This window comes from Haliotis rubra, unplaced genomic scaffold, assembly GCF_003918875.1.
Source record: "Haliotis rubra isolate DU_JTF1 unplaced genomic scaffold, ASM391887v1 Scf28, whole genome shotgun sequence".
NCBI lineage: Eukaryota > Metazoa > Mollusca > Gastropoda > Lepetellida > Haliotidae > Haliotis > Haliotis rubra.
The window spans coordinates 2,780,524-2,805,113 of NW_025766891.1; the positions used below are offsets into that span (position 1 = coordinate 2,780,524).

The 24,590-nt window shown below is 40.1% G+C and overlaps 2 protein-coding genes across 2 annotated transcripts; both read right to left on the bottom strand.

Annotated features, from left to right (window-relative positions):
• Positions 1 to 1,012: 1,012 nt before the first annotated feature.
• LOC124281142 (arylacetamide deacetylase-like) lies at positions 1,013 to 1,555 on the bottom strand. The gene has a single exon (XM_046717169.1). It carries the CDS (start codon positions 1,553 to 1,555, stop codon positions 1,112 to 1,114), a length of 444 nt encoding a protein of 147 aa, XP_046573125.1. The 3' UTR covers positions 1,013 to 1,111.
• Positions 1,013 to 24,114, bottom strand: LOC124281141 (arylacetamide deacetylase-like). The gene is made up of 7 exons (XM_046717168.1): positions 24,067 to 24,114; positions 15,292 to 15,447; positions 14,862 to 14,975; positions 6,358 to 6,475; positions 5,476 to 5,539; positions 2,820 to 2,941; positions 1,013 to 1,779 (listed from the first exon to the last, which is right to left on the bottom strand). Exons 2-7 carry the CDS (start codon positions 15,439 to 15,441, stop codon positions 1,562 to 1,564), a joined length of 786 nt encoding a protein of 261 aa, XP_046573124.1. The 5' UTR covers positions 15,442 to 15,447; positions 24,067 to 24,114; the 3' UTR covers positions 1,013 to 1,561.
• Between the last annotated feature and the right edge of the window lie 476 nt (positions 24,115 to 24,590).

Sequence of the window (24,590 nt, forward strand, 5' to 3'; positions counted from 1 at the left end):
TTTAATTGTAGCTAACATTCCTTACAATCGCCAGCAGCTGAAGGGATGGTGTAAATCCAACTAGGGACCATGCAGGTAGCCAAGGTACTGTAAGTCCCCATGGTCCCTGGTATGGTGATCTACCTTCAGTTGTTGGCGGTCTATAGCCTATTTTTATATTGTGTTGTTCCCTATAGTTGAAAAGTTTTTAGATTTAATTACTAGTTTTACATGTATATGTGTGATACCCTAGTTGTTTTACTGTCCTTCGTTGGCAGAATTTTATAATTTAACTTAAAATGTTGATATATTTATAACTTGCTTAAGTCACGATATGGCTGAAATATTGCCGATGTGACTTAAAATCTTAACTCACTCACTCACATTTTTATTTGATGAAACAACATCTGGGCAAGGGTTACATGGTGCGCTTTGACATCTTGGTGAAAAGGGCAATCTCGAAATCTGTGCACCCACTAAATACCAGAGTTTCTGGATCTCCTAGGTGGAAGTCTTAGTTGAATGTGGAATAAAAGAACACTCACTCACACCAAAGACTGACCCCAATGTCTCGAAACAAACTTAAGTATGAGTTATGATTTAGTTAACTGTGAGAAAACGCAGGAAAATGCATCTCCAAGAATAATTTGAGTTAGGTACATAGGTTATACGAGTTGTTTGGGCTTTTTGGTTTTAGAATTGCGACTGAGTTAGAAACTCAGCTGTTTCAAATTGTCAAACTCAATCTGAGTAAAAACGTAGGTTTGTTTCGAGAAATCAGGTCCTGGAGTTGCTGGAGCTCCTAGTTGGAGTTGATAGTTGAATGCTGAGTGAAACAAGGTTCACTCACTCCCTCTCCCTTCAGCAAACACGAGTTGGGAATTAGAACCCCTCGTCTCTCTCTCAATGCATCGCAATACTTCGAGGCCAATAGCGTATTGCACGGCTATTACTTCACTTTATTTTAAAAATCCACTATGTTCGCTCACTCGCCTCAGCAAACACGGCTTAGGAATTAGAACCGCCTTTCAAGACCAGTTTACAAAGTTTATTACAAAAATACAGATGAAGAATCAGCTTACACAGTTATAACATTATGAATCAAACATGAGAGAACAGGAACAGTAACAGATCATTTAAACTGTTTCTTTGCATACTTTACAAACATGTCTATTGTGTGATCAGCGTCTGCATACTTAGGCATGGCACCGCCCCATAACAGAAAGCCATGTATAGACCCTGGGGAGTTGTAGACAACCACGTCCACACCGGTGTCCTTCATCCTCTGAGCATACATGAGACCATCATCCCTCAGAACATCAAACTCGGCTGTAACAACAAACGCTGGAGCTACTCCACTAAGATCCGGAGCCATCAACGGTGCAAAATAAGGATTCAAGATAAACTTCTCAATTTGATTGGAAATCTCCTCATCGCCATAGTCTAAATTTTGAGTTTGTTCGGAGCTATCACCGCGGTATTTCGTTGGCACCAGCTTGGAATCAACGTACGAAGCATAGATGGATTGTTTTAACTTCCTAGAAGTATGGTTATTGGTTCTGAAGGCTTTTGTCATGGTCGGTCAGTTGATATTCATGTAGTAGCACCAGTAACCGGCCATCGACTCGCGTTGCAGAAAGTAGGGTACTGCATCCTCATTGGAAATGTAGGATGGTGTCTTGAAGCTGAAGGCTTGGGTTGCTGGGTAGATGAGCCACTGGAAGCTCAGTCTGGGCATGTCCTTCAGCTCAGAGAGTTTAAGAGCCACTGCAGCGGCAAGATTACCACCAGCACTGTCTCCTGTGTAAGAAGACGTGAGGTAATTAGATGTTTGTTTGATCGTTTTTTGTCTATCGCCGGAGTTAATGTTGGGAAAAATATCCAAAAGCATTGAAAAACCGGATATTTCAGACAGACAGACAGACAGACGCACGGACGGACGCACACACACAATACACACACAATTCCCCTTGCAAATAAAGAAAATGAAACACGCTACAACAACATAAACACATGAAACGTGCGGGACTATGAAATAACGGAGTCCCTATCTCTAGATTGCCCAGCTCCGGGCTGACTGCAGTCAGATCATGCGCATGGCCTGTTCCACACGTATCCATGCATATGTTGTTTGTTGTTCAACGTCGCACTCAGTAATTATCAAGCTATATGTCGAATATGGATCAGACGGGTCCGGATCTGATAATGCGGTGATTGACATCATGAGAATCGATTTACGCATTTAGGTTACAATAGCTTGCATCAACCAAGTCACCGAACATGTTCGATCCAATCGATCCCGTTCGTCGCCTCTTACGACAAACATGGATTTCTGAAGATTAATTCTAACATCAGTTACATATACACATGGAAACAAATAAAGGAACACATGAAAGTACAAGTGTTCCTTTATGCTTTTCCAGATTTTCACCCACAGTGCAATACAAAGCACGCGAAGAAACCTGGAAAAGAATATAGGAACACTTGTATTTTCACGTGTTCCCTTATTTGTTTCCATGAGTATATTATACAGTCGTGCAAAACTCGTTACAACCTAAACATTCTTCGTCGGTGGCGTTGCCTAACGGTTAAAGCGCATAATGGTCACGCCAAAGATCCGGATTCGATTCCTGACATGGGTTCAAAACGTAAAGCCAATTTCTGGTGTCCCCCGCCTTGAAATTGTTGGATATTGCTGAAAGCGGCGTGAAAATCATAGTCACTGACTGACTGACTGACTCATTCGCACAATCTTACCGACGTTTATTGGTGGGTCGAACATAGTTATTCTGTGGGACAACAAGAGTGTGAGTTTTGTGTTTCAGTAACAGGCTTCTTACCTGCTATAGCAATCTTCTGTGGGTCTACTCCATACGTCTCTGCGTGTGTGAAGACGTGAAGGGCAGCCTTCACACAGGTTTCAAACGGTACTGGGAACGGATTGTCTGGAGCGAGTGGGTACCTGTAGAGTTTAACATTTTGGACTGCTCATTGAAGTTGTTACAGAACAATGTCATGTTATTTTGTGTGTGTTTGTTGTTTAGCGCCGAACTCAATATTCAGTATTCCAGCTAGATGGTATCTACATAATCGAGTTGGATCAGAATATTCAGTGATTAACAACATGAGCACAGATTTCATCGAAACAAAGTCATATCTCAAACTACTAACCATCCGATCCCGTTTATCGCCTCGTATGACAAGCACTGGTTGCTGGAGACCAACCCGGGTCTTCATGATATAGACAGTGCTGTTTCCCTGTAGGGATTGTATGTCGACGGATGCTCATAATATCACTCCTTGGTTTATGGGGTTCAGTTTCAATCATAAAGCAGGGATTGGGCGCAGAGTGACGTTAACGTGGGGGACACTTTCAAAAGGAAATGCGTTCTGTCACAGCAAACGTTCATAGGTTGAACAGTCATCAAACATACTGCCATTGTTTTACTCAATCGATGGGTGAGTGAGTTAGTAATTAACGTCACATCGGCAATATTGCAGCCATATCGTGAAGAGAACATATGTGACATTGAAATGGAATTTATGTATAGTAAAAACACCTGTCGACGAAGGACAGTGAAACAGCTAGAATATCACAATTAGAATTAAAACTAGCGTGGCAAGTTAAAACTAATAGCACTATTGAGCCGATACAATATAAAAACAGGCTAGATCACCAGCAACTGAAGGTAGATCACCATACAAGGGACCATGGGGACTTTGCTTCCTGTATGGACTCAATCGATGGGAATCTACATTGTGTAGTTAGATATTTCCTGATGCACGAATCGATTACCGTACATACAAACTGATTACAAACAGTGTGTGAAGACTTGTTTGAAGCGGTATTGGGAACGGATTCTCTGGAGTGAGTGGGTACCTGTAGAGTTTAACATTTTTGACAGCTCATTGATGTTATTGGAGAACAATTTCATGTTTTATTTGTTTGTTGTTTTACGCCGCACTCGGTACTTAGTACTCCGTCTATATGGTGGCGGTCTGTAAATAATCGAGTCCAGACCAGAAAATCCTGTGATCAACATCCTTAGCATCCATCGACGCATTTTGGACACGATGTCACGTGTCCACCAAGTCAGCGAGTCTGACCACCTGATCTAGTTAGTCACCCCTAACGACAAGCATGGGTTCATGAAGACGAATATTAACCTAGATCTTCACGGGTCCTGTCATTATATAATGATCTTGCAACTGGCCAATGCGACATCGTCCTCTGTTGGTTACCCAGTCACGTTGGTAATTCTGGGAATACAATGGCCGATCTTGCTGCAAAGGCAGCACTCAACAAATCTGTGACACCACTTCTTATTCCTTACTCTGATTACAAAGCTAGCATTAGAACATACATCCGCGATCTGATGCAGAAGAAGTGGGACGCCCAAGTAGGTATTAATAAGTTACATGTAATAAAACCCTATATTGGTTACACCTACTTGGGTTGTCAGTCCAGATTTGAAGAGGTCATTATGCGACGATGTCGCATTGGCCATACTAGATATACCCATGAATATTTGCTTAAAGGCGAAGATCCTCCGTTTTGCATCCCTTGTGATGAAAGGATCACAGTCAAGCATGTCTTGCTTGACTGCATTGAATATTCCATCACAAGGGATAAGTATTTTAATGTCAAAACACTGAAGGATCTTTTTAATAATGTTAGTTCTCATTTAGTTATTGCCTTTTTAAAAGAATTAGATTTATTAACAGATTTGTAAATAGCTAAATATTTTATGATTGGAAGTTTGAATTAGTAACATAGATTGTTAGTGGCTGTATCCTCGAGGGGGGTTAAAGTACTGTAAAATTATTGTATTGAGAGGGTACGTAAGTCCCAAAACATTCAAAGTCAATTTCAACTTTCCGTTTTTTAATCGTAGAATATTTGTAATTTTAATGTATGGCTAGATATGTCTTAATTGCTAACGGCTGAGGGGATGATATAAATCCAGCTAGGGCCCATGCAGGAAGCAAATGTACTGTAAGTCCCCATGGTCCCTAGTATGGTGATCTACCTTCAGTTGTTAGCGATCTATAGCCCATTTTTAGATTGTGTTGTCCCCTATGGTTAAAATGTTTTAGATTCAATTACTAGTTTTACATATATATATCTGTGATACTCTAGTTGCTTTACTGTCCTTCGATGACAGGTTTTATAATATATACATATTCCATTACAATGTAAAATGTTCTCGTCACGATATGGCTGAAATATTGCCGATGTGACGTTAAATATTAACTCACTCACTCACTCACTCACGGGTCCTGTCATAATGTTGCTTCTCTGTACCTCAGAACAGGAAGCAACTTTATGGAAATGCTAATTCTGAGATGTGTGCTTTGTACATAGTCTCATGAAGTTGTGTGGTGAATACTGGTTGGAATATATTCCCAGGAGCCTACTTTTGTTGTACACAGTGTCTCAATTGATCGGATGATGAGGTTGATCGGGGATAGAATAGATTTCGGGGTTTTACTCACTCAATGGAAATAAAAACATATCCAGATCGAACTGCAAATTCTGATACAACATCGTCGTAAGTATCTGGAAAACAAAAATACAATTTATAACAATAAAACTGTATATACTTCTGTACTTGCGTCCTCTTCCTCCAATATCAATGATTATTCGCACTATAACCAAACAACAAGTGTCTGGTTCAGAAACAAATGTACATGTAAGATGAGTAATTTGTCCTTGTGGTATATCAGGGATAGAGAATAATGTGTTACTTCAGTTATATATAGTCACATATCTTAAACAATAGACGAGCACCATGGCTCTATCTACCTTCAGTTGTTGACGATCTATAGCCCATTTATATATTGTGTTGTCCCCTAAAGTTAAAATGTTTTAGATTTAATTACTAGTTTTACATACATATCTGTGATATTCTAGTTGCTTTACTGTCCTTTGTCGGCAGGTTTTATAATCTCTATATATATTCTGTTTCAATGTCAAGTGTTCTCGTCACGATATGGCTAAAATATTGCCGATGTGACGTTAAATAATAACTCACTCACTCACTCAATATAGCGTTTTTAAGAGTACAAACTAATCAGTAAGTATCGGTTTCAGCATTCAAACATCATGTTCACGCCAATCTCCATGGTTTGTTTGATGTTTAACGCCACACTCAGCCACATGGACAAGACAATCCAGTGATTTACATCATGAGCATCGCCATACGCAATTGAGATATGATGGCATGCTTCAGTCAAATCAGCGAGCCTGACCATCCGATCCGTTAATCGCCTCTTTCGACAAGCATGGGGTGGTGAAGAAGAGTTCTCACCCGATCTGTACATGATGTGTTCAATCGCATAGAATATATGAAGTACAAAGACTATGTGCTGTCCTACCCACGCTCAGGATAGTCCAGCCCCCACCATGTATATATATCACAGAAGGCGATGGGTCCGTGGCATTTGTTGGCCGATACAGTCTGACGGGAATGTCATCAAAGGTGTAATCTTCCACCTGAAAATGGAAGGTACACCTGTATATACTAAGATACAAACACTCAAAGGTGATATTGGTAAACTATGGTGCTGATTCGCAAGAAACATGGTGTCTTTATATGGTTTTGCCTTTCATTTTTATAAAAAGATATATATTAGGTGAGGTGAAATTGGGTTTAACGTCATGCTTGAGAATATTTCGCTCATATGACGACGTGCATGCGTGTGTATGTGTATTTGCGGCTGCTTGTACTAGCCCAGACTGAAGCTAGTTTTATAGTGCTAGCCCACTGAGATACCATGCCGCAGTTAAGGATGAATACCCCCCTCAGACACATTATATTGACTCCGAGCCGACCAGTCCTTGTTGTACCCATTAATGCCGAGCGCCAGGCAGGGACCAACAAGTACCATATTTGAACGTCTTTTGGTATGGCGCGGTCGGGATAGATATAGATTAAACTGTTACAGGGACTGAGTGAGAGTGTGAGTGAGTTAAAATAAGTCACAAAGTCGGCAGTAATTCAGCAATATCGTGACTAAGAAAGATGTAAGTTTATAAATGAATAAAAACAAAATTTAACTTAGACAATGACCTACTTTTAAGCTGATCCGAATTTTCTCACACATATACATCACAAACAAGCATGGTTCCAATTCCTTGTTTCATAACAAATGGTATTTGCAAATATATTTAAGTTTTATACGTTAATGACATCGTATTTCTATTATGGCGAGGTGTAGGCAGCATGACCTGTTATGTGTTTTCTGCGCATATTCAGTGTAGGTCTGTAACGCACAATGTGATTGATATATTATCAAGTCCGTACCAGATCGCCAAACCTTTTTAGCGTGAGAGCCTCGTTTTGAGTTTTCCAGGTTTCCGTTTGTCAGAGCCCGCTGTACGACAGAGCACGCTGCACTACGTGTTTGCGAGGATTAGAAGGAGCAGTTTACAAGTGTTTAGATGTATCAAACAATACTGATTAATAATTATGTATATATCCAGTTAAATGAATTGGTCTCAAAATTCTGGACTGGTTATTGTACTAAGTTGCGCAATAGGACATGACCCAGTCAACAGGAAACGAGACTATTGTGTAATCAATGTTTTGACTTGTATAGATTGCCAAAAACCGAAGGTAGATCACCATACAAGGGACCAACTGTTACAGGGCAATAATTAAATACCTGCGTGAAAGTCGTGTCCCATTCAGCAATATCACACCCAAATATAAAATGTCAATACCAGAGAATAACCAGTCTCGACTGTATGCCTCAACGGATTCAGTGTTGCTTTAAATGCTGTGACCATTATGCGAAAGTAACAGTAAAAAAAAAAATTGACGAAAGGAAATCATGTTCTTGAAAGGACAAAACATGTAACCCACAACTCAAAATCTGCATCTAATAATAAGTGTTTATTTGTTACATATGTTATATTTGGGATTACACTTTCTTAGTGAAATACAAATTTTAACACTTTTGTTGGGTTGAGTCCGATCCGGGATTCGAACCCACACCCTCAGAGTCAGGCACCTAATCGCCGGCTGACATTGTGTGCTGTGAGCGGGTTAGGCGGCTGACTTTGTCTGCTGGGTGTGGGTTCGAATCCCGGATGGGACTCAACCCAACAAAAGTACGAGAATTTGTACTTTACTGAGAAAGTGTAATCCCAAATATAACATATGTTACATTTGACCACTTTCTAAATGGTATCTTGTTTCCATGTTTGTTGGCACCCATGAAAGGCCACCTCCTCGTGGTGGGTGCTGGGTCACGCTAAGCGCCTTTCAACCCCCGTTGTGGACCCGGGGGGCATATTTTGGTCCACCAACCCGTTTGCCGTGGGTTGCGCCCCTGTGTCGGTGGAGGACGGGAGGCTGGTGGTTGAGGGCACTGGTTCCAGGAACAGTGTTCCTTTGCCCAACACACCACTTCGCCCCTTACTTCACCTAGACGGGTGGTTGAACTGGCCCGGTTCAATCAATCGGCTGGTCACGCCAAGCCCTGTGCTACAACTGTAAAATGTTGCACAAAATTTGAGAATTATTATATGATATTTTTAAGTCTTGGCAATTTTTGAACTTTGAATTTTTGAATTTCAATTAAACAATTTCATGTATGTTTTGCCTAGAGTCGTATGCCCAGAAGGCGGTGGCTCATGGGCCAATCTGGTGGATTCATTAATCTTTAATTTTTCTGCTGGAGTATGTCATCCGGGTATCCTTGGTGCTGCAAGTCGGAGATCCGCTTGTTTTTCGCATTGTCCTTGTGATACTCCGTGGTGGGTGGGGAGCTCGGATGATGAACCACTTAACTTTAACCATGGCTTACGAAACCCCCGTTAAGAAAACGAAACGTCCTCTAGACATTGATCGTGACGATGATGAACACAGACCGACCCAATCAATTGATTACTGGCCACGCTTTGTAGTGATCGAGACTCATGATAAGACGCCATTGAAGTTGAACCCTTTTGCGGTTTCAAAGGCTATTCAAGGCATTGCAGGTGACGTCAAAAACGTTAAACGCTTGCGTTCAGGAGCTCTTCTCATTGAATGTAGTAAAAGACAGCAAGCTGCAAACCTGATGTCAACGGAATTGTTTGTAGGAATTGCAGTGTCAGTCTCAGCTCATAGAACGCTAAACACAAGCAAAGGCATAATTCGAGATCGGGATCAATTGTTTGCGGACATGACGGAATTAGATATTGTAACAGAGATGAAAGATCAAGGTGTCATTTATGTCAAAAGATTTACAATCCGGAAAACAAAGAAACTATTCCAACCAACACGTACTTGTTTTCCTTTTCCTCTCCAATTGCTCCGAAATCATTAAAAGCTGGATACTGTAACATCACTGTTGATACCTATGTTCCTAATCCATTAAGGTGCTTCAAGTGCCAAAAATTCGGTCATGGAGTGAACACTTGTACATTGTCTGTCACGTGCGCCCATTGTGGTGAGCAGACACATACGACAGAAGATTGTACCAACAACTTTAAGAAATGCACTAATTGCGCCGGTAGCCACTCATCTTTCTCAAAGGACTGTCCAATTTGGAAACGGAACATGGAAATCAACAGAATTAAATTTACTCAAAACATTAGTTTTGCAGATGCAAAAAAACTTGTTCAAAGATCGGACCTCACAGAAACTTATGCTTCCGTCACCAGAACATCACCTGAACCAACCTTGACCGTAGTCAAATCTTCTGCATGCTGTCAAACCAACTTAACATGGGTTAATACTGACGCTCCTCAGGTTTTGCTACCCGAAACATCCACTCAAACTACTGAAGTCATTCCAGAGGCCACACGTGTTCATGATGCACCTTGTACTATGGAGAAATCATCTCAGCCAAATACAAAATTTCAATCTCAATCAAATATGACAGAAACTGTTAAAAAAAAGCCTAAATCTAAATGTGAATCTTCACAAAAAAATCAAAGTGGCAGAGCCTCAAAGGGTTCTAATAACAAAATCCAACTTTTTAATAAGTTCGGATCCTTAGAGGACATGGATGTGTCCGAAAACATCCAAAATAGGGCACACAGCTTGTCGCCCTCAAGAAGAGTGCGGGGTAGATCCCCAATCAACCCACCAAACAGTTAATGTATTCTAACAATATAGTACAGTGGAATTGTAGAGGATTAAGATCTAATTTTAATGAATTGCAGTTATTAGTCCAGGATCTGGCACCATCGGCATTCTGTCTGCAGGAAACTTATCTGAAACAGACAGATACTTTTAATCTACGTCAGTTCGAAGCATATCATTCTTTCTCACCTCCGGGTGATAGGGCCACTGGCGGGTCTTCAATTCTTGTTAAACAGAATGTAATTCACAGCCCCGTCACACTTACAACTAATCTTCAAGCCGTTGCAGTGAGACTTACTCTTCATGTTGCCTTCACATTATGCTCTCTATATATTTCCCTTCTTCAACACTCCAACAGTCTGATCTCCAAGCTCTCTATGACCAACTTCCTAAACCTTGTCTTATAATGGGTGATCTTAATGGCCATAACCCGATCTGGGGTGGTACAAGCACTAACTCTAAAGGTAAAATACTTGAAGAATTTATCTCCAATAATGACTTGTGTATATACAATGACGATTCAAGCACTTATCTGCATCCTGCAACCGGCACCTACTCTTCTCTAGATTTGTCTCTTGCAGACTCTAACCTCCTCAATGAATTTGATTGGTCAGTCCACAATGACCTCTGTGGAAGTGACCACTTTCCAACTATCCTATCAGGAATTTATCCATCTGATTCTACATCTTATACAAGATGGCAATTTTCCAAGGCAGACTGGTCCTTATTTCAAACGTTATGCACATCTAAACTAAGACCCGAATATTTCAGTGATTTCACTGATCCTATTGAGGTTTATTCTGACGTTTTAAATGAAATAGCTGATGAATGTATACCAAAGTCCTCTACAACTCCACATGTACGGAAACCATGGTTTAATATTGATTGTAGGCAAGCCAGAAAAAAGGAGGAAAAAGGCAGAGAACTATTTCCGCCATCACCCAACTGTCCATAACTTAAATAAATTTAAAATATACTCAATGCGAAGGCACGTCGTACCTTCAAACAAAACAAACGACAATCTTGGAGGAACTATGTCTCCAAAATTAATTCACGTACGCCAATGTCCAGAGTATGGAACATGGTTCAAAGAATTAAAGGTAAAGGTTCAAAGTCTGCTGTTCATCATCTTAAAGATGGCGATAATTTAATAACTGACAAGTCTAAAATTGCAGATAAAATTGGCGAAACTCTTGCCAAAAATTCTTCATCGGCAATTATGTCCCTGAGTTTCAGAGATATCAGAAACAACAGGAAAAGAAAAAACTTAATTTTGAATCAAATAACGGTGAAGACTATAATGAAGTATTTTCATTACATGAGCTATATACAGCTCTTGAGCAAGCTCATGACACTGCAGCGGGTGATGACAATATTCATTATCAGCTACTGAAACACTTACCTGAATCATGTCTGGTCACACTTTTAGATATATTTGACAAAATATGGACGTCTGGAAATTTTCCTCCCTCGTGGCGTAATGCCATTGTTGTCCCCATACCAAAACCTGGCAAGGATCATACTGATCCGTCGAATTACAGACCAATATCTCTAACTAGCTGTGTCTGTAAAACCATGGAACGTATGGTGAATAATAGATTAACTTGGTATCTTGAAACCAATAACCTGATAACAAATATTCAATGTGGTTTCAGGAAAAATCGTAGTACCATTGATCATCTGGTACGTTTAGAATCCTTTGTCAAGAATGCTATAATTAATAAACAACATGCTGTATCAATTTTCTTTGATCTTGAGAAAGCTTATGATACGACCTGGAAGCATGGCATTTTGAAGGATTTACATGATTTCGGTTTGAGAGGCCGTTTGCCTCTCTTTATATCACAGTTTTTAAAAGACAGACAATTTCAAGTCCGAGTGGGTTCAACCCTGTCTGACCATTATAATCAGGATCAGGGTGTCCCTCAAGGCAGTATTTTGTCTGTCACATTGTTTAGTATCAAGATAAACAGTTTATCCAAGGTTTTAAACGATTCAATTGATGGATCACTTTTTGTGGATGATTTTAATATTTCTTGTCGTGGTAAAAATATGCATACTATTGAACGGCAATTGCAGTTGTGTTTAAACAAAATACATAAATGGTGTCTTGAAAACGGCTTTAAATTTTCCAAGTCAAAAACTAATTGTCTACACTTTTGTAGAAAATATAAACCGCATAAAGATCCTGAACTATCCTTAAATGGCACTCCCATCAAAGTTGTTAAGGAGGCCAAATTCTTGGGTCTAATTTTCGACTCCCATTTAACCTTTTTGCCGCATATTAAATCCCTAAAAACTAAATGCCTGAAGGCACTTGATTTGTTGAAAGTCGTGTCTAATTCAAGGTGGGGAGGGGATCAAGCTACCCTTCTCCACCTATATAGATCATTGGTTCGCTCGAAACTTGATTATGGCTCCATCGTATATGGTGGAGCCTGCAAAAGCAACCTAAAACTTCTTGATTCTGTTCACCACCAAGGCCTAAGACTTTGTCTTGGGTCCTTTAGAACCTCTCCTATTGATAGTCTCTATGTTGAAGCAGATGAGCCTTCTCTTACACAACGTCGGATAAAATTATCCTTACAATACGTTACTAAACTATATTCTAGCGATTCTAACCCTGCATTCAACTGTGTCTTTAATCCCTCTATGAGGATTTATACAACAAAAAACCTTCTCTTGTTCCGCCTCTTGGGCACAGAATTAAGCCTTTCATTTCTGCTGCCGGCATTGAGCTGGAAAATATAGCTCCTTCCCGTCTTCTTTCTTCTCCTCCTTGGCAATTGGTGAGGCCAGACGTTGACTTAACATTAACCACATTTAAAAAATCAGAAACTAATGATTTACAGTATAAACAAGAATTTAGTCAATTAAGAAATAAATATAATACCTATAAATCCTTATTTACAGATGGATCCAAGGATGGTGGCGCGGTTGCTTGTGCCACTGTCATTGGGTCCAAAACAATATCTTCCAGACTACCCAATGACAGTTCAATTTTCACAGCAGAAGCTAACGCAATACTAACAGCTCTTAAATATATTAATAAACACCGTAAATATAAACAATATATCATCTTTTCAGATTCTCTTCGTGTCTTCAGGCTATTAAAAATCTTTCTTGCAAACATCCACTTTTATTAGAAATTATTGAATTGTACAATGAACTTGCTACTGGCCAATGCGACATCGTCTTTGTTGGTTACCCAGCCACGTTGGCATTTCTGGGAACACAATGGCTGATATTGCTGCCAAGGCAGCACTCAACAAATCTGTGACACCACTTCTTATTCCTTACTCTGATTACAAAGCTTGTATTAGAACCTATATCCGTGATCTGATGCAGAAGAAGTGGGACACCCAAGTAGGTATCAATAAATTACATGAAATAAAACCCTACATTGGTTACACTTACTTGGGTTGTCAGTCCAGATTTGAAGAGGTCATTATGCGGCGATGTCGCATTGGCCATACAAGGTATACCCATGAATATTTGCTTAAAGGCGAAGATCCTCCGTTTTAGCATCCCTTGTGATGAAAGAATCACAGTCAAACATGTCTTGCTTGACTGCATCGAATATTCCATCACAAGGGATATCTATTTCAAAGTAAACACTATGAAGGATCTTTTAATAATGTCAGTGTTCATTTAATTATTGCTTTTTAAAAGAATTAGATTTGTTAAGTGATTTGTAAATAGATATATATTTTATTATTGGTAGTTTGAATTAGTAACTGAGATTGTTAGTGGCTGTACCCTCAAAGGGGTTGAAGTATTGCAAAATTATTGTCCTCCTGAGAGGGTACGTAAGTCCCAAAACATTTAGTCAATTTAAGTGTACCAGGTTTTAATCGTAGAATATGTGTGCTTTTAATTTATGGCTAGATTTCTCTTCTGTCGCCAATGGCTGAAGGGATGGTGTAAATCCAACTAGGGTCCATGCAGGTAGCAAAAGTAATGTAAGTCCCCATGGTCCCTGGTCTGGTGATCTACCTTCAGTTATTGGCGATTTATAGTCCATTTTTAAAACTGTATTGTTGTCCCCTATAGTTATAACGTTTTAGATTTAATTACTAGTTTTACATACATATCTGTGATATTCTAGTTGTTTTACTGTCCTTTGTCGGCAGGTTTTTATAATATACATATATTTCATTTCAATATCAAATGTTCTCGTCACGATATGGCTGAAATATTGCCGATGTGACGTTAAATATTAACTCACTCACTCACTCCATGTTTGTTTGTTGCAAGACCTCACAGAACAGTAGTCTGCAACAAGACTGCGGGTTGTAAACAAACCAGAAAATCAAATCATCAGAAAGTCCACGTCTTGAGTGTTGAAGAGGAGCTGTCCTCTCCTAATAAGTAAATACACCCGTGAAGATCAGGGTTAGAATTGGTCTTCAGTAACCAATGCTTGTCGTAAGAGGCGACTAACGGGATCGGGTGGTCTGGCTCAGTGACTTGGTGGACACATGTCATCGGTCCCAATTGCGTAGATCGATGCTCATGATGTTGCTCACTGGATTGTCTGGTCCAGACTCGAATATTTACAGACCGCCGCCATATAGCTATAATATTGTTGAGTGCGGCGTAAAACTAAACTCACTCATTCTAAGTAAATACTTATTGTGTATGTTCATTGTGTAACACTGTTGGTGCCTTTAATGGTATGGAGGTAATCGTGATGACTGACATGGTATGACATTGACATAGGAGTACAGCATCACAACTGCTCTAGTACTTCCGGGTTTTCGTGCCTTTAAATCCATTCAACGCAGCAAGATTTGTAGTTACCTTCAGCTCATCTGTATCGGGAGGTGGTTTGTTGTCGGACATGGCTAGATGAGTTGAAAACAGTCTTATCATGGTTACATACTTCGCAATTCCAAGACCTTCTGTCACTCCTCCCTTAAAAGATATTAAAGAGGGTGGGTTATAAATCTCAACCAAACCATAATAATACCAGATGTTTGCGAAAAATACATGCAAAGGCTAGCCAACTATCTGATATAATGATGATAATTGATACCTGTATAAAAGAACATAAAACCTCAACAGCTCAGGTAGACAGCAAATCAGCCCTCTCAGACCACCAACATGAACATACGGATCTATTCCAATTTGACAAAGTTGCAATCACACAATTTCAAGTTCCCACTTTCGAGACCTAGAAGTAATTACAACATTGATCCAATGCCGCCAACCCACTAATCAGCCCACCTACCACTATACCCATTACTCTTGCAGAAGTGGCGACAGTCCTCGCTTGAAAGGTGTCGACGATGCCCTCCTTGATGGGTATGTACATGACATAGGACAGGCCAGCAAAGGCCACTGCGATACCCACGAGGAACGGTAGAGTACAGCAATACATTGTCGTCTGTAACATAATAAAATCAGATTTGAATTGAATGTACCGAAGGAGTTGTTTATTCAAGCGTTTGTCTTTATCAGAGGGCATTCGTACAGGGAAGACCTCAGCAATTACACTAACGTACCGTTAGTGGTCTAATGTGTATTCAGGGGCGGTGGGGGTAGCCTAGTGGTTAAAGCGTTCGCTCGTCACGTCGAAGGCCTGGGTTCGATTCCCCACATGGGTACAATGTGTGAAGCCAATTTCTGGTGTCCTCAGCTGTGATATTGCTGGAATATTGCTAAAAAAGGCGTAAAACAAAACTCACTCAATCAATGTGTATTAAATAGCCACCCAGGTTGTCAGATGATGTACACTGCAGTTTGCAGGTACTTCTTATTGACAGTTCCGTAAAATTACAGAGTAAGTTTCCGAAACACTCTGATACAATCGCGACAGGTTTGCTGAAATCTCCTACGGTATAGTTGTGGAAATTCAGTGAGCATACAGTCGCACTGTTCACAGCTTCCTTAAAACTCCCTCACTAACTCTAGTGTAACACTGACAACGTCAAGCCATATATTGCACACCTGATCGTTTAACATAGTTTGGTGAGTGAGGCCTCAAAATTATGATTTAAAAACAACTTCAATACATTAAGATGAATCCAGCCCTACATACACATTACGATGAGTAAGATAGATATATCTAATTTTGACAGGAAATGCCACTTGACGCTATCATAGGTCAAATACTGAACCCTATACTAAATAGGTGCAACTCAGATACTGATCCATGTAAATACAAGCACCCATAGCAATGCTGCGCAATCACAAGATCCATCTACAGCATTACTTGTGTTTGACGTCTTCATTCAATGTTTTAAAATAAGAAGATTGGGACAAAGGTCAAGGACAAAGCTCTTAACTATCGTGGATGACAAACAATGGCATGGATTTCATATCACCAACATGTGGAATCAACAACACTTTTCTTGGTACGTGTCAACAAGAAGATCTGAAATATCTGAGGTTCAGCAATGCGTTGCATGAGGATTGTTACTTTATAGGGAGTGAGTTTGGATTTACGTCGTTTTTAACAATATTCCAGCAATATAACGGGGGGGGACACCAGAAATGGGCTTCACACATTGTAGTGTTTGTACCAATGTGGGGTATCGAACCCGGGTCTTCGGCGTGACGAGCGAACGCTTTAACCACTGGGCTACTACATCGCCCCCTCGTTACTTAGGAACATAAAATAGAAGTGTATCCGAGTGACCTTGCAGAAGTAGTTAGGATGGTAAAGAATGCATTAGGTTTGTAAAACAACAGTGTGCTCATTGTGAAAACATCGATTGATAATCATTAAAAACAGCATGTTGGATCATGGATCAGATTTCACCAAAATGACAAATGGCAAAACATAGGTATTTCAATGTGGTACCATGCATTGTGACGTCATTTCCACCTCATCGCGAACTCGACACGGCACTTACAGCGACTTTATCAACTCAACAGACATATCAGCCACCATCTCGTGACTAGCTGACACATAAGGCCATGGTTCCTAATATGGTGATCTACCTTCAGTTGTTGGCGATCTGTAGCCCGTTTTTATATTGTATTGTCTGCTTAACTAAAATGTTTTAGTTTTCCATGCTAGTTTTATATCCATATCTGTGATACTCTAGTTATTTTGGCACCCATGAAGGGCCACCTCCTCGTGGTGGGTGCTGGGTAACGCCAAGCGCCCTTCACCCCCGTTGTGGACCCGGGGGGATATATGGTCCACCAACCCGTTTGCCGTGGGTTGCGCCCCTGTGTCGGTGGAGGACGGTAGTCTGGTGGTTGAGGGCAGTAGGAGCCTGGAACCGTGTTCCTATTGCCCAACACACCACTTCGGCCCTTACTTCACCTAGACGGGTGGTAGAATCGGCCCGATTCTATCAATCGGCTGGTCACGCCATGCCCTGAGCATGTGACATTTGTATTTGTTACATTCATACCTGTTTCTTTAATGGACATAACAGACAACAGTTTAAAAAAACACCTTTGCCTAGAGACTATATGCCAGAAGGCGGTGGCTCATGGGCCAATCTGGCATTTTTGACCTCCAGATTCTATATGCCTTCAGGTATCTGTCTTGGGCTGAACCAACCTGACCTTTATTCTGTTTGGCAGAAATAGCTATCTGAGTCATTATTGCTTGAGTATAACATTCCTGTACCCCTGGTGTTTGTAGGCGGCTTCCACTATAACACTGTCCTTGTTGACACTCGATGGCGGGTGGGGAGCAGGGATGTCGAATAACCTTTCTCCCATTATGGATACCTCAAATTTAACTGGTTCTCGTTCTAAAACGAAAAGACGTCACATTGATGCAGATATAGCAACATCTTCCGACGAGGAATCTGTTCAAAATGTTGATTCTTGGCCACGTTTTCTAGTCGTTGAAGGAGTTAATAGTGAACCACTGAAAATCAATCCCTTCGTTGTTTCTAAATCTATTGAAGGAATTTGTGGTACAGTTAGAAATGTCAATGCCTCCGCCCGGTTCCCTGCTGGTGGAATGTACAAGGAGACAGCAGTCTCAGAATCTTTTAAAGGCACATCATTTTGCAAACACGGAGATCGTTGTGTCAGAGCACAAAACTCTCAATTCATGTCGAGGCATTGTCCGAGATCGTGCCAAGTGCCTCTCAGACATGTCCGAGGAGGAAATTGTGACAGAACTGAAGCCCAAGGGTGTATCATCAGTGAACCGATTTACAAGGAAAGATGGTGACAATATTGTAAATACCAATACATACCTGTTCACCTTTGCCCTAACAAAGATCCCTACATCGATCAAAGCAGGGTATTTCAACATCGGAGTTGATGTGTATATTCCTAACCCCCTCCGATGTTTTAAATGTCAAAGATTCGGACACGGAGCTAAATCATGTCGTAACGCCCAAGTTTGCTCCCGCTGCAGTAAACAACACGAAAGCACAGAGTGCACAGATGATATCAAATGTGCCAATTGCAGTGGAACTCACATGTCCTCTTCCAAATCATGTCCCTCTTTCGTCACGCAGACACAAATATTAAAATTAAAATATACCAATGACATTTCGTTCACAGAGGCACGGAAATTGGTAACAAATGCACCAACCACTCCTTCTCCTTCACTGACTTATTCCACTGCAGTTTCCTATACTCCTCTCAAATCTGATAATGGTTGTCAAACTGCTATTAGCTGGGTATCAAACGATCAGAAAATACTGTATCCAATCGATGCTGAAGACTCACTCACTTCATCTGCTTCGCAGACTGACTCTGTCCCTGAACCCGTGATTGTGGCTGACTGTGTACATGCCGAGAAAACGAATAGAACTCTAACTGCAAAAGAACGAAAACAACAACGGAAAAAAGAAGCAAGGTCCTTTAAAAATATTAAGGTCCCGTCTACCTCAACAGCCCCTGTGGATGTTCATAACGTCTTTGAACCTCTAGATATGGAAGTCAATCCACCGCTGCCTTTGCAGCATAGAGGGCAATCCAACCGCTCACTATCTCCAGTTAAGCCACCATGAGTGGCTTTCCCACTATCATACAATGGAATTGTAGAGGACTTTGGAACAATCTAAATGATCTTCAACTTTTAACACAGGATTTCAAACCATCAGCATTTTGTTTGCAAGAAACTTTTCTCAAAAGCACCGATAAATTTGACCTAAGACATTATGATTCATACCATAGCTTTTCCTCCAGGGGATAAAGCTACTGGCGGTTCTTCTGTTTTAGTGAGGCAGGGCATCATTCATAGCCCTGTTCCTCTCAATACCCCTCTCCAGGCTGTTGCAGTTCGAATAACATTAAATGTTGTTTTCACATTATGTTCTTTGTACATTCCACCGTCGACTTGCCTTCAACAGTCTGCACTTCAGGCGCTATATGACCAGCTCCCTAAGCCCTGTGTCATAATGGGAGATTTAAATGGTCATAACCCACTTTGGGGTAGTAATAACTGCAATACAAAAGGTAAAGTACTGGAGGATTTTTTCTTAAACAACGATTTATGCATATTTAATGATGGTTCTCATACATATCTACATCCAGGAACTGGAACTTACTCTTGTCTGGATTTATCCATTGTTGACTCTAATTTACTGAGTGAATTTGAATGGTCAGTTCACGATGACCTCTGTGGAAGTGACCATTTTCCCACCCTGTTAAAATCTGTGACACCTTCTGATGTTCCTCCTTCATCACGGTGGAACTTTGCTAAAGCTAACTGGGATTTGTATGAAACTCGTTGTTCTACTAAACTTACACCTGGTGCTTTTCGTGATGTTTCCGACCCTGTAGCACTCTTCTCTAACGAACTTCTGAAGATAGCTGATGAATGTGTTCCGAAGTCCTCTTCCAATCCACACATACGCAAACCATGGTTTACTACTGACTGCAAACAAGCTAGGAAGGCCCGGAAGAAAGCTGAACAGTATTTCCGTCGCCATCCTATGGTCCATAATTTCAATAAGTTCAAAATTTTAAATGCTAAAGCAAGGCGTACTTTCAAACAAAACAAACGCCAGTCTTGGCGAAATTATGTTTCAAAATTAAACTCACGTACGCCAATGTCAAAGGTATGGAACATGATACAGAAAATCAAAGGGAAAGGTTCTAAATCTAGTATTCACCATCTTAAAGATGGGAATGAATTATTGACTACTTCATCAGATATTGCTAATAAACTTGGTGAGACTCTGGCCAAGCATTCTTCCTCATCTAACTATGTACCTGAATTCCAAAAATATCAAAAACTGCAAGAAAAGAAATCTATTAATTTTACTTCAGATAATGGGGAAGACTACAATGAAACCTTTTCGATACATGAGCTTCATACTGCTCTTGACCAAGCTCACGATACTGCTTCAGGAGCTGATGGTATACATTATCAACTCCTGAAACACTTACCTGAATCATGTTTAGAGACGCTCTTATCTATTTTTGATGTCATTTGGACATCTGGACAATTTCCTTCGTCGTGGCGCGATGCTATAATTGTGCCCATCCCTAAACCTGGACGTGATCATACTGATCCTTCCAATTATAGGCCAATTTCATTAACTAGCTGTGTTTGCAAGACCATGGAACGCATGATAAATAATCGACTTGTTTGGTACTTGGAAACCAATAACCTTATAACTAATATACAATGTGGTTTCCGTAAAAACCGTAGTACCATCGATCATTTGGTGCGCTTAGAATCTTTTGTGAAAAATGCCATAATTAATAAACAGCATGCAGTGTCGATCTTTTTCGATTTAGAAAAAGCATACGACACAACATGGAAACATGGGATTTTAAAGGATTTACATGACTTTGGATTACGAGGCCGTTTGCCTCAATTTATATCCAACTTTTTAAATGACAGGCAATTTCAAGTCCGAGTGGGTTCAGCCCTGTCTGACCATTATAATCAGGATCAGGGAGTCCCGCAAGGCAGTATTTTGTCTGTAACACTGTTTAGCATCAAGATTAATAGTTTATCCAAGGTTTTAAACGATTCAATTGATGGATCACTTTTTGTGGATGATTTTAATATTTCTTGTCGCGGTTAGAATATGCATACTATTGAACGGCAAATGCAGCTGTGTTTAAATAAAATACATAAATGGTGTCTTAAAAACGGCTTTAAATTTTCTAAATCCAAAACTAATTGTATACATTTTTGTAGAAAATATAAACCGCATAAAGACCCGGAACTGTTTCTCAATGGCACTCCCATCAAGGTTGTGAAGGAGGCCAAGTTCTTGGGTTTTTAATTTTTGACTCGCATCTAACGTTTCTTCCCCATATCAAGTCCCTAAAAAATAAATGCTTGAAGGCACTTGACTTGTTGAAAGTCGTTTCCAATTCTAAGTGGGGAGGGGATCAAGCTACCCTCCTACAATTATATCGATCATTGGTACGTTCCAAACTTGATTATGGCTCCATCGTTTATGGTGGAGCCTGCAACAGTAATTTAAAACTTTTAGATTCTGTCCACCACCAAGGTCTAAGACTATGTCTTGGTTCCTTTAGAACTTCACCTGTTGACAGCCTCTACGTCGAGGCTGATGAGCCATCTCTTACACAACGCCGCATAAAATTAACTTTACAGTATATTACAAAACTTTATTCCAATGAGTCAAACCCTGCATATAACTGTGTCTTTAATCCACTATACGAAGATCTGTATAACAAGAAGCCTTCTCTTGTTCCGCCTCTTGGTATAAGAGTGAAACCTTTTCTTTCTGCTGCTGGCATTGAGCTAGAACATATAGCTCCTTCCCGTTTTCTTTCTTCTCCGCCTTGGCAATTGGTTCGGTCACAAGTTGACCTAACATTAACTACATTTAAAAAATCAGAAACAAATGAATTACAGTATAAACAAGAATTTAGTCAATTAAGAAATAAATATAATACATACAAATCCTTATTTACAGATGGGTCCAAGGATGGTGGCGCAGTGGCATGTGCCACTGTCGTTGGATCCCGAACAATATCTTCTAGAATACCGGATAACAGCTCTATATTTACAGCAGAAGCAAACGCCATCTTAACAGCTCTTAAATATATTAATAAACACCGTAAATATAAACAATATATCATATTTTCAGATTCTCTTTCGTGTCTTCAGGCTATTAAAAATCTTTCTTGCAAACATCCACTTTTATTAGAAATTATTGAATTGTACAATGAACTTGCTACTGGCCAATGCGACATCGTCTTTTGTTGGTTACCCAGCCACGTTGGCATTTCTGGGAACACGATGGCTGATATTGCTGCTAAGGCAGCCCTCAACAAATCTGTGACACCACTTCTTATCCCATACTCTGATTATAAAGCCAGCATTAGAACATACATCCGCGATCTAATGCAAAAGAAGTGGGACACCCAAGTAGGTATTAATAAATTACATGCAATAAAACCCTACATTGGTTACACCTACTTGGGTTGTCAGTCCAGATTTGAGGAGGTCATTATGCGCGACGATGTCGCATTGGCCATACCAGATATACTCATGAATATTTATTGAAAGGCGAAGATCCTCCGTTTTGTATCCCTTGTGATGAAAGGATCACAGTCAAGCATGTCTTGCTTGACTGCATTGAATATTCCATCACAAGGGATATCTATTTCACATCCAAAACTCTGAAGGATCTTTTTAATAATGTCAGTCCTCATTTAATTATTGCATTTTTAAAAAAATTAGATTTGTTGACTGATTTGTAAATAGTTAAATATTTTATTATTGGTAGTTAAAATTAGTAACTGAGATTGTTAGTGGCTGTACCCTCAAAGGGGGCTGACGTAGCGTAAAATTATTGTCCTCCTGAGGGGGTACGTAAGTCCCAAAACTTTCAAAGTCAATTTAAGAGTACCAGGTTTTTAATCGTAGCATTCTTGTAATTTTAATTGTAGCTAACATTCCTTACAATCGCCAGCAGCTGAAGGGATGGTGTAAATCCAATTAGGGTCCATGCAGGTAGCCAAGGTACTGTAAGTCCCCATGGTCCCTAGTTTGGTGATCTACCTTCTGGTGTTGGCGATCTATAGCCCATTTTTACATTGTATTGTCTTCTTTCATAGGAATATTTTAGCTTTGTTTGCTAGTTTTATATTTTCATATCTGTGATTATCTAGTATTTTTACTGTCCTTCGTCGGCAGGTTTTTATAATATCTATATATATATTCTATTTCTTACTGTCAAATGTTCTCGTCACGATATGGCTGAAATATTGCCGATGTGACGTTAAATATTAACTCACTCACTCACTCACTCTAGTTATTTTACAGTCCGTCGATGACTGGTTATTTACCTACTTGTATTTATTATGTATTCCCAACATTTCTCGTCACTATATGGTTGAAGGTGACGTTAAATTGTAACTCACTCACTCATAAGGATTGTAGGGGTGATTACATCAATTCTTTCTACATCATGACGCACTGTAACATTGATGCCTACGGCGTGTAGAGGCGAGACAATTTTACTACCTACATCATGATAAACTGCAACATCAATGCCCAAGTCATATAGACGTGTATCAATTCTACCTACGTCGTAATTAACTGTAACATCACTACCAAAGTCGTAGAGAGGTGTATCAATTCTACCTACGACGTGATTAACTGTAACATCGATGTCTACGTCGTGTAGAGGTGAATCAGTTCTACCTTTTACGTGTTATAACTGAAACACCACTGTATACGACGTGCTGGCATTATGCTCGTTAGCCTGCTGAGTACACACTTGTTTCAATGTAACAAACAGATCACTTGTCAACGATATCAAATATCAGTATAAAACCTTGTTAAAACGTCTAAACAATACTTTATTGTGGCGTGGTGTGGCATGGCGTGGCTTTTATCGCCAACTGACAATTTTATAGAAACCTCAGACATTTATAAGCGACGGAATGACGAATCAAACCAGGATACCATGAACAAACACGACTGTATGTAATCACTGGCAGTTATGAGGTCATGTTGACCTCGACGTTATGTCTATCCATGCCGTGATCGCCAGCAGTATCATATTTATACAACAGTAAAACGTCTCTCCAGTAATTACAAACTCAACACCTGTGAACAGAGACAAAACATAATTACCTGGACAGCCAGGTGACTAACAGGAGTAGTGAGTGAACTTTGATCAACAACACCTTACCTCGTTTGTTGCCGAGCATATCTATATGGTCGGCCTTGGATCCACAGCTCAGTGACCCACTTGTACTTAATAGATGCGATAGCTTTACCACGATGCACATACAGATACGACCTTGTGTGTAGCACAGGACAAAATACATAAAGTTTATTGAATCATATAACTCTCCGAGACACAATATCTCTCGGTGCACACACAGACAAATACCGACATCTACTGACGGATAGATGGTTGTATGGTTGTTTGTAAGGATGCATGTCTGTCTGTCTGTCTGTCGGTCTGTCTGTCTGTCTGTCTGCCTGTCTGTCTGTCTGTTTGTCTGCATTTTTAGTTTGGGAAGGGATGTCTTTGCTCAGGTAAAGTTGGAGATGTTGTCAAAAATATACAATCAAAATATTTAATGATTTTACAGTTTTCCGTTTCTGCGAAGGAAAATTCCAAACTGACGTTTCTTTTGCTGCTTAGTATA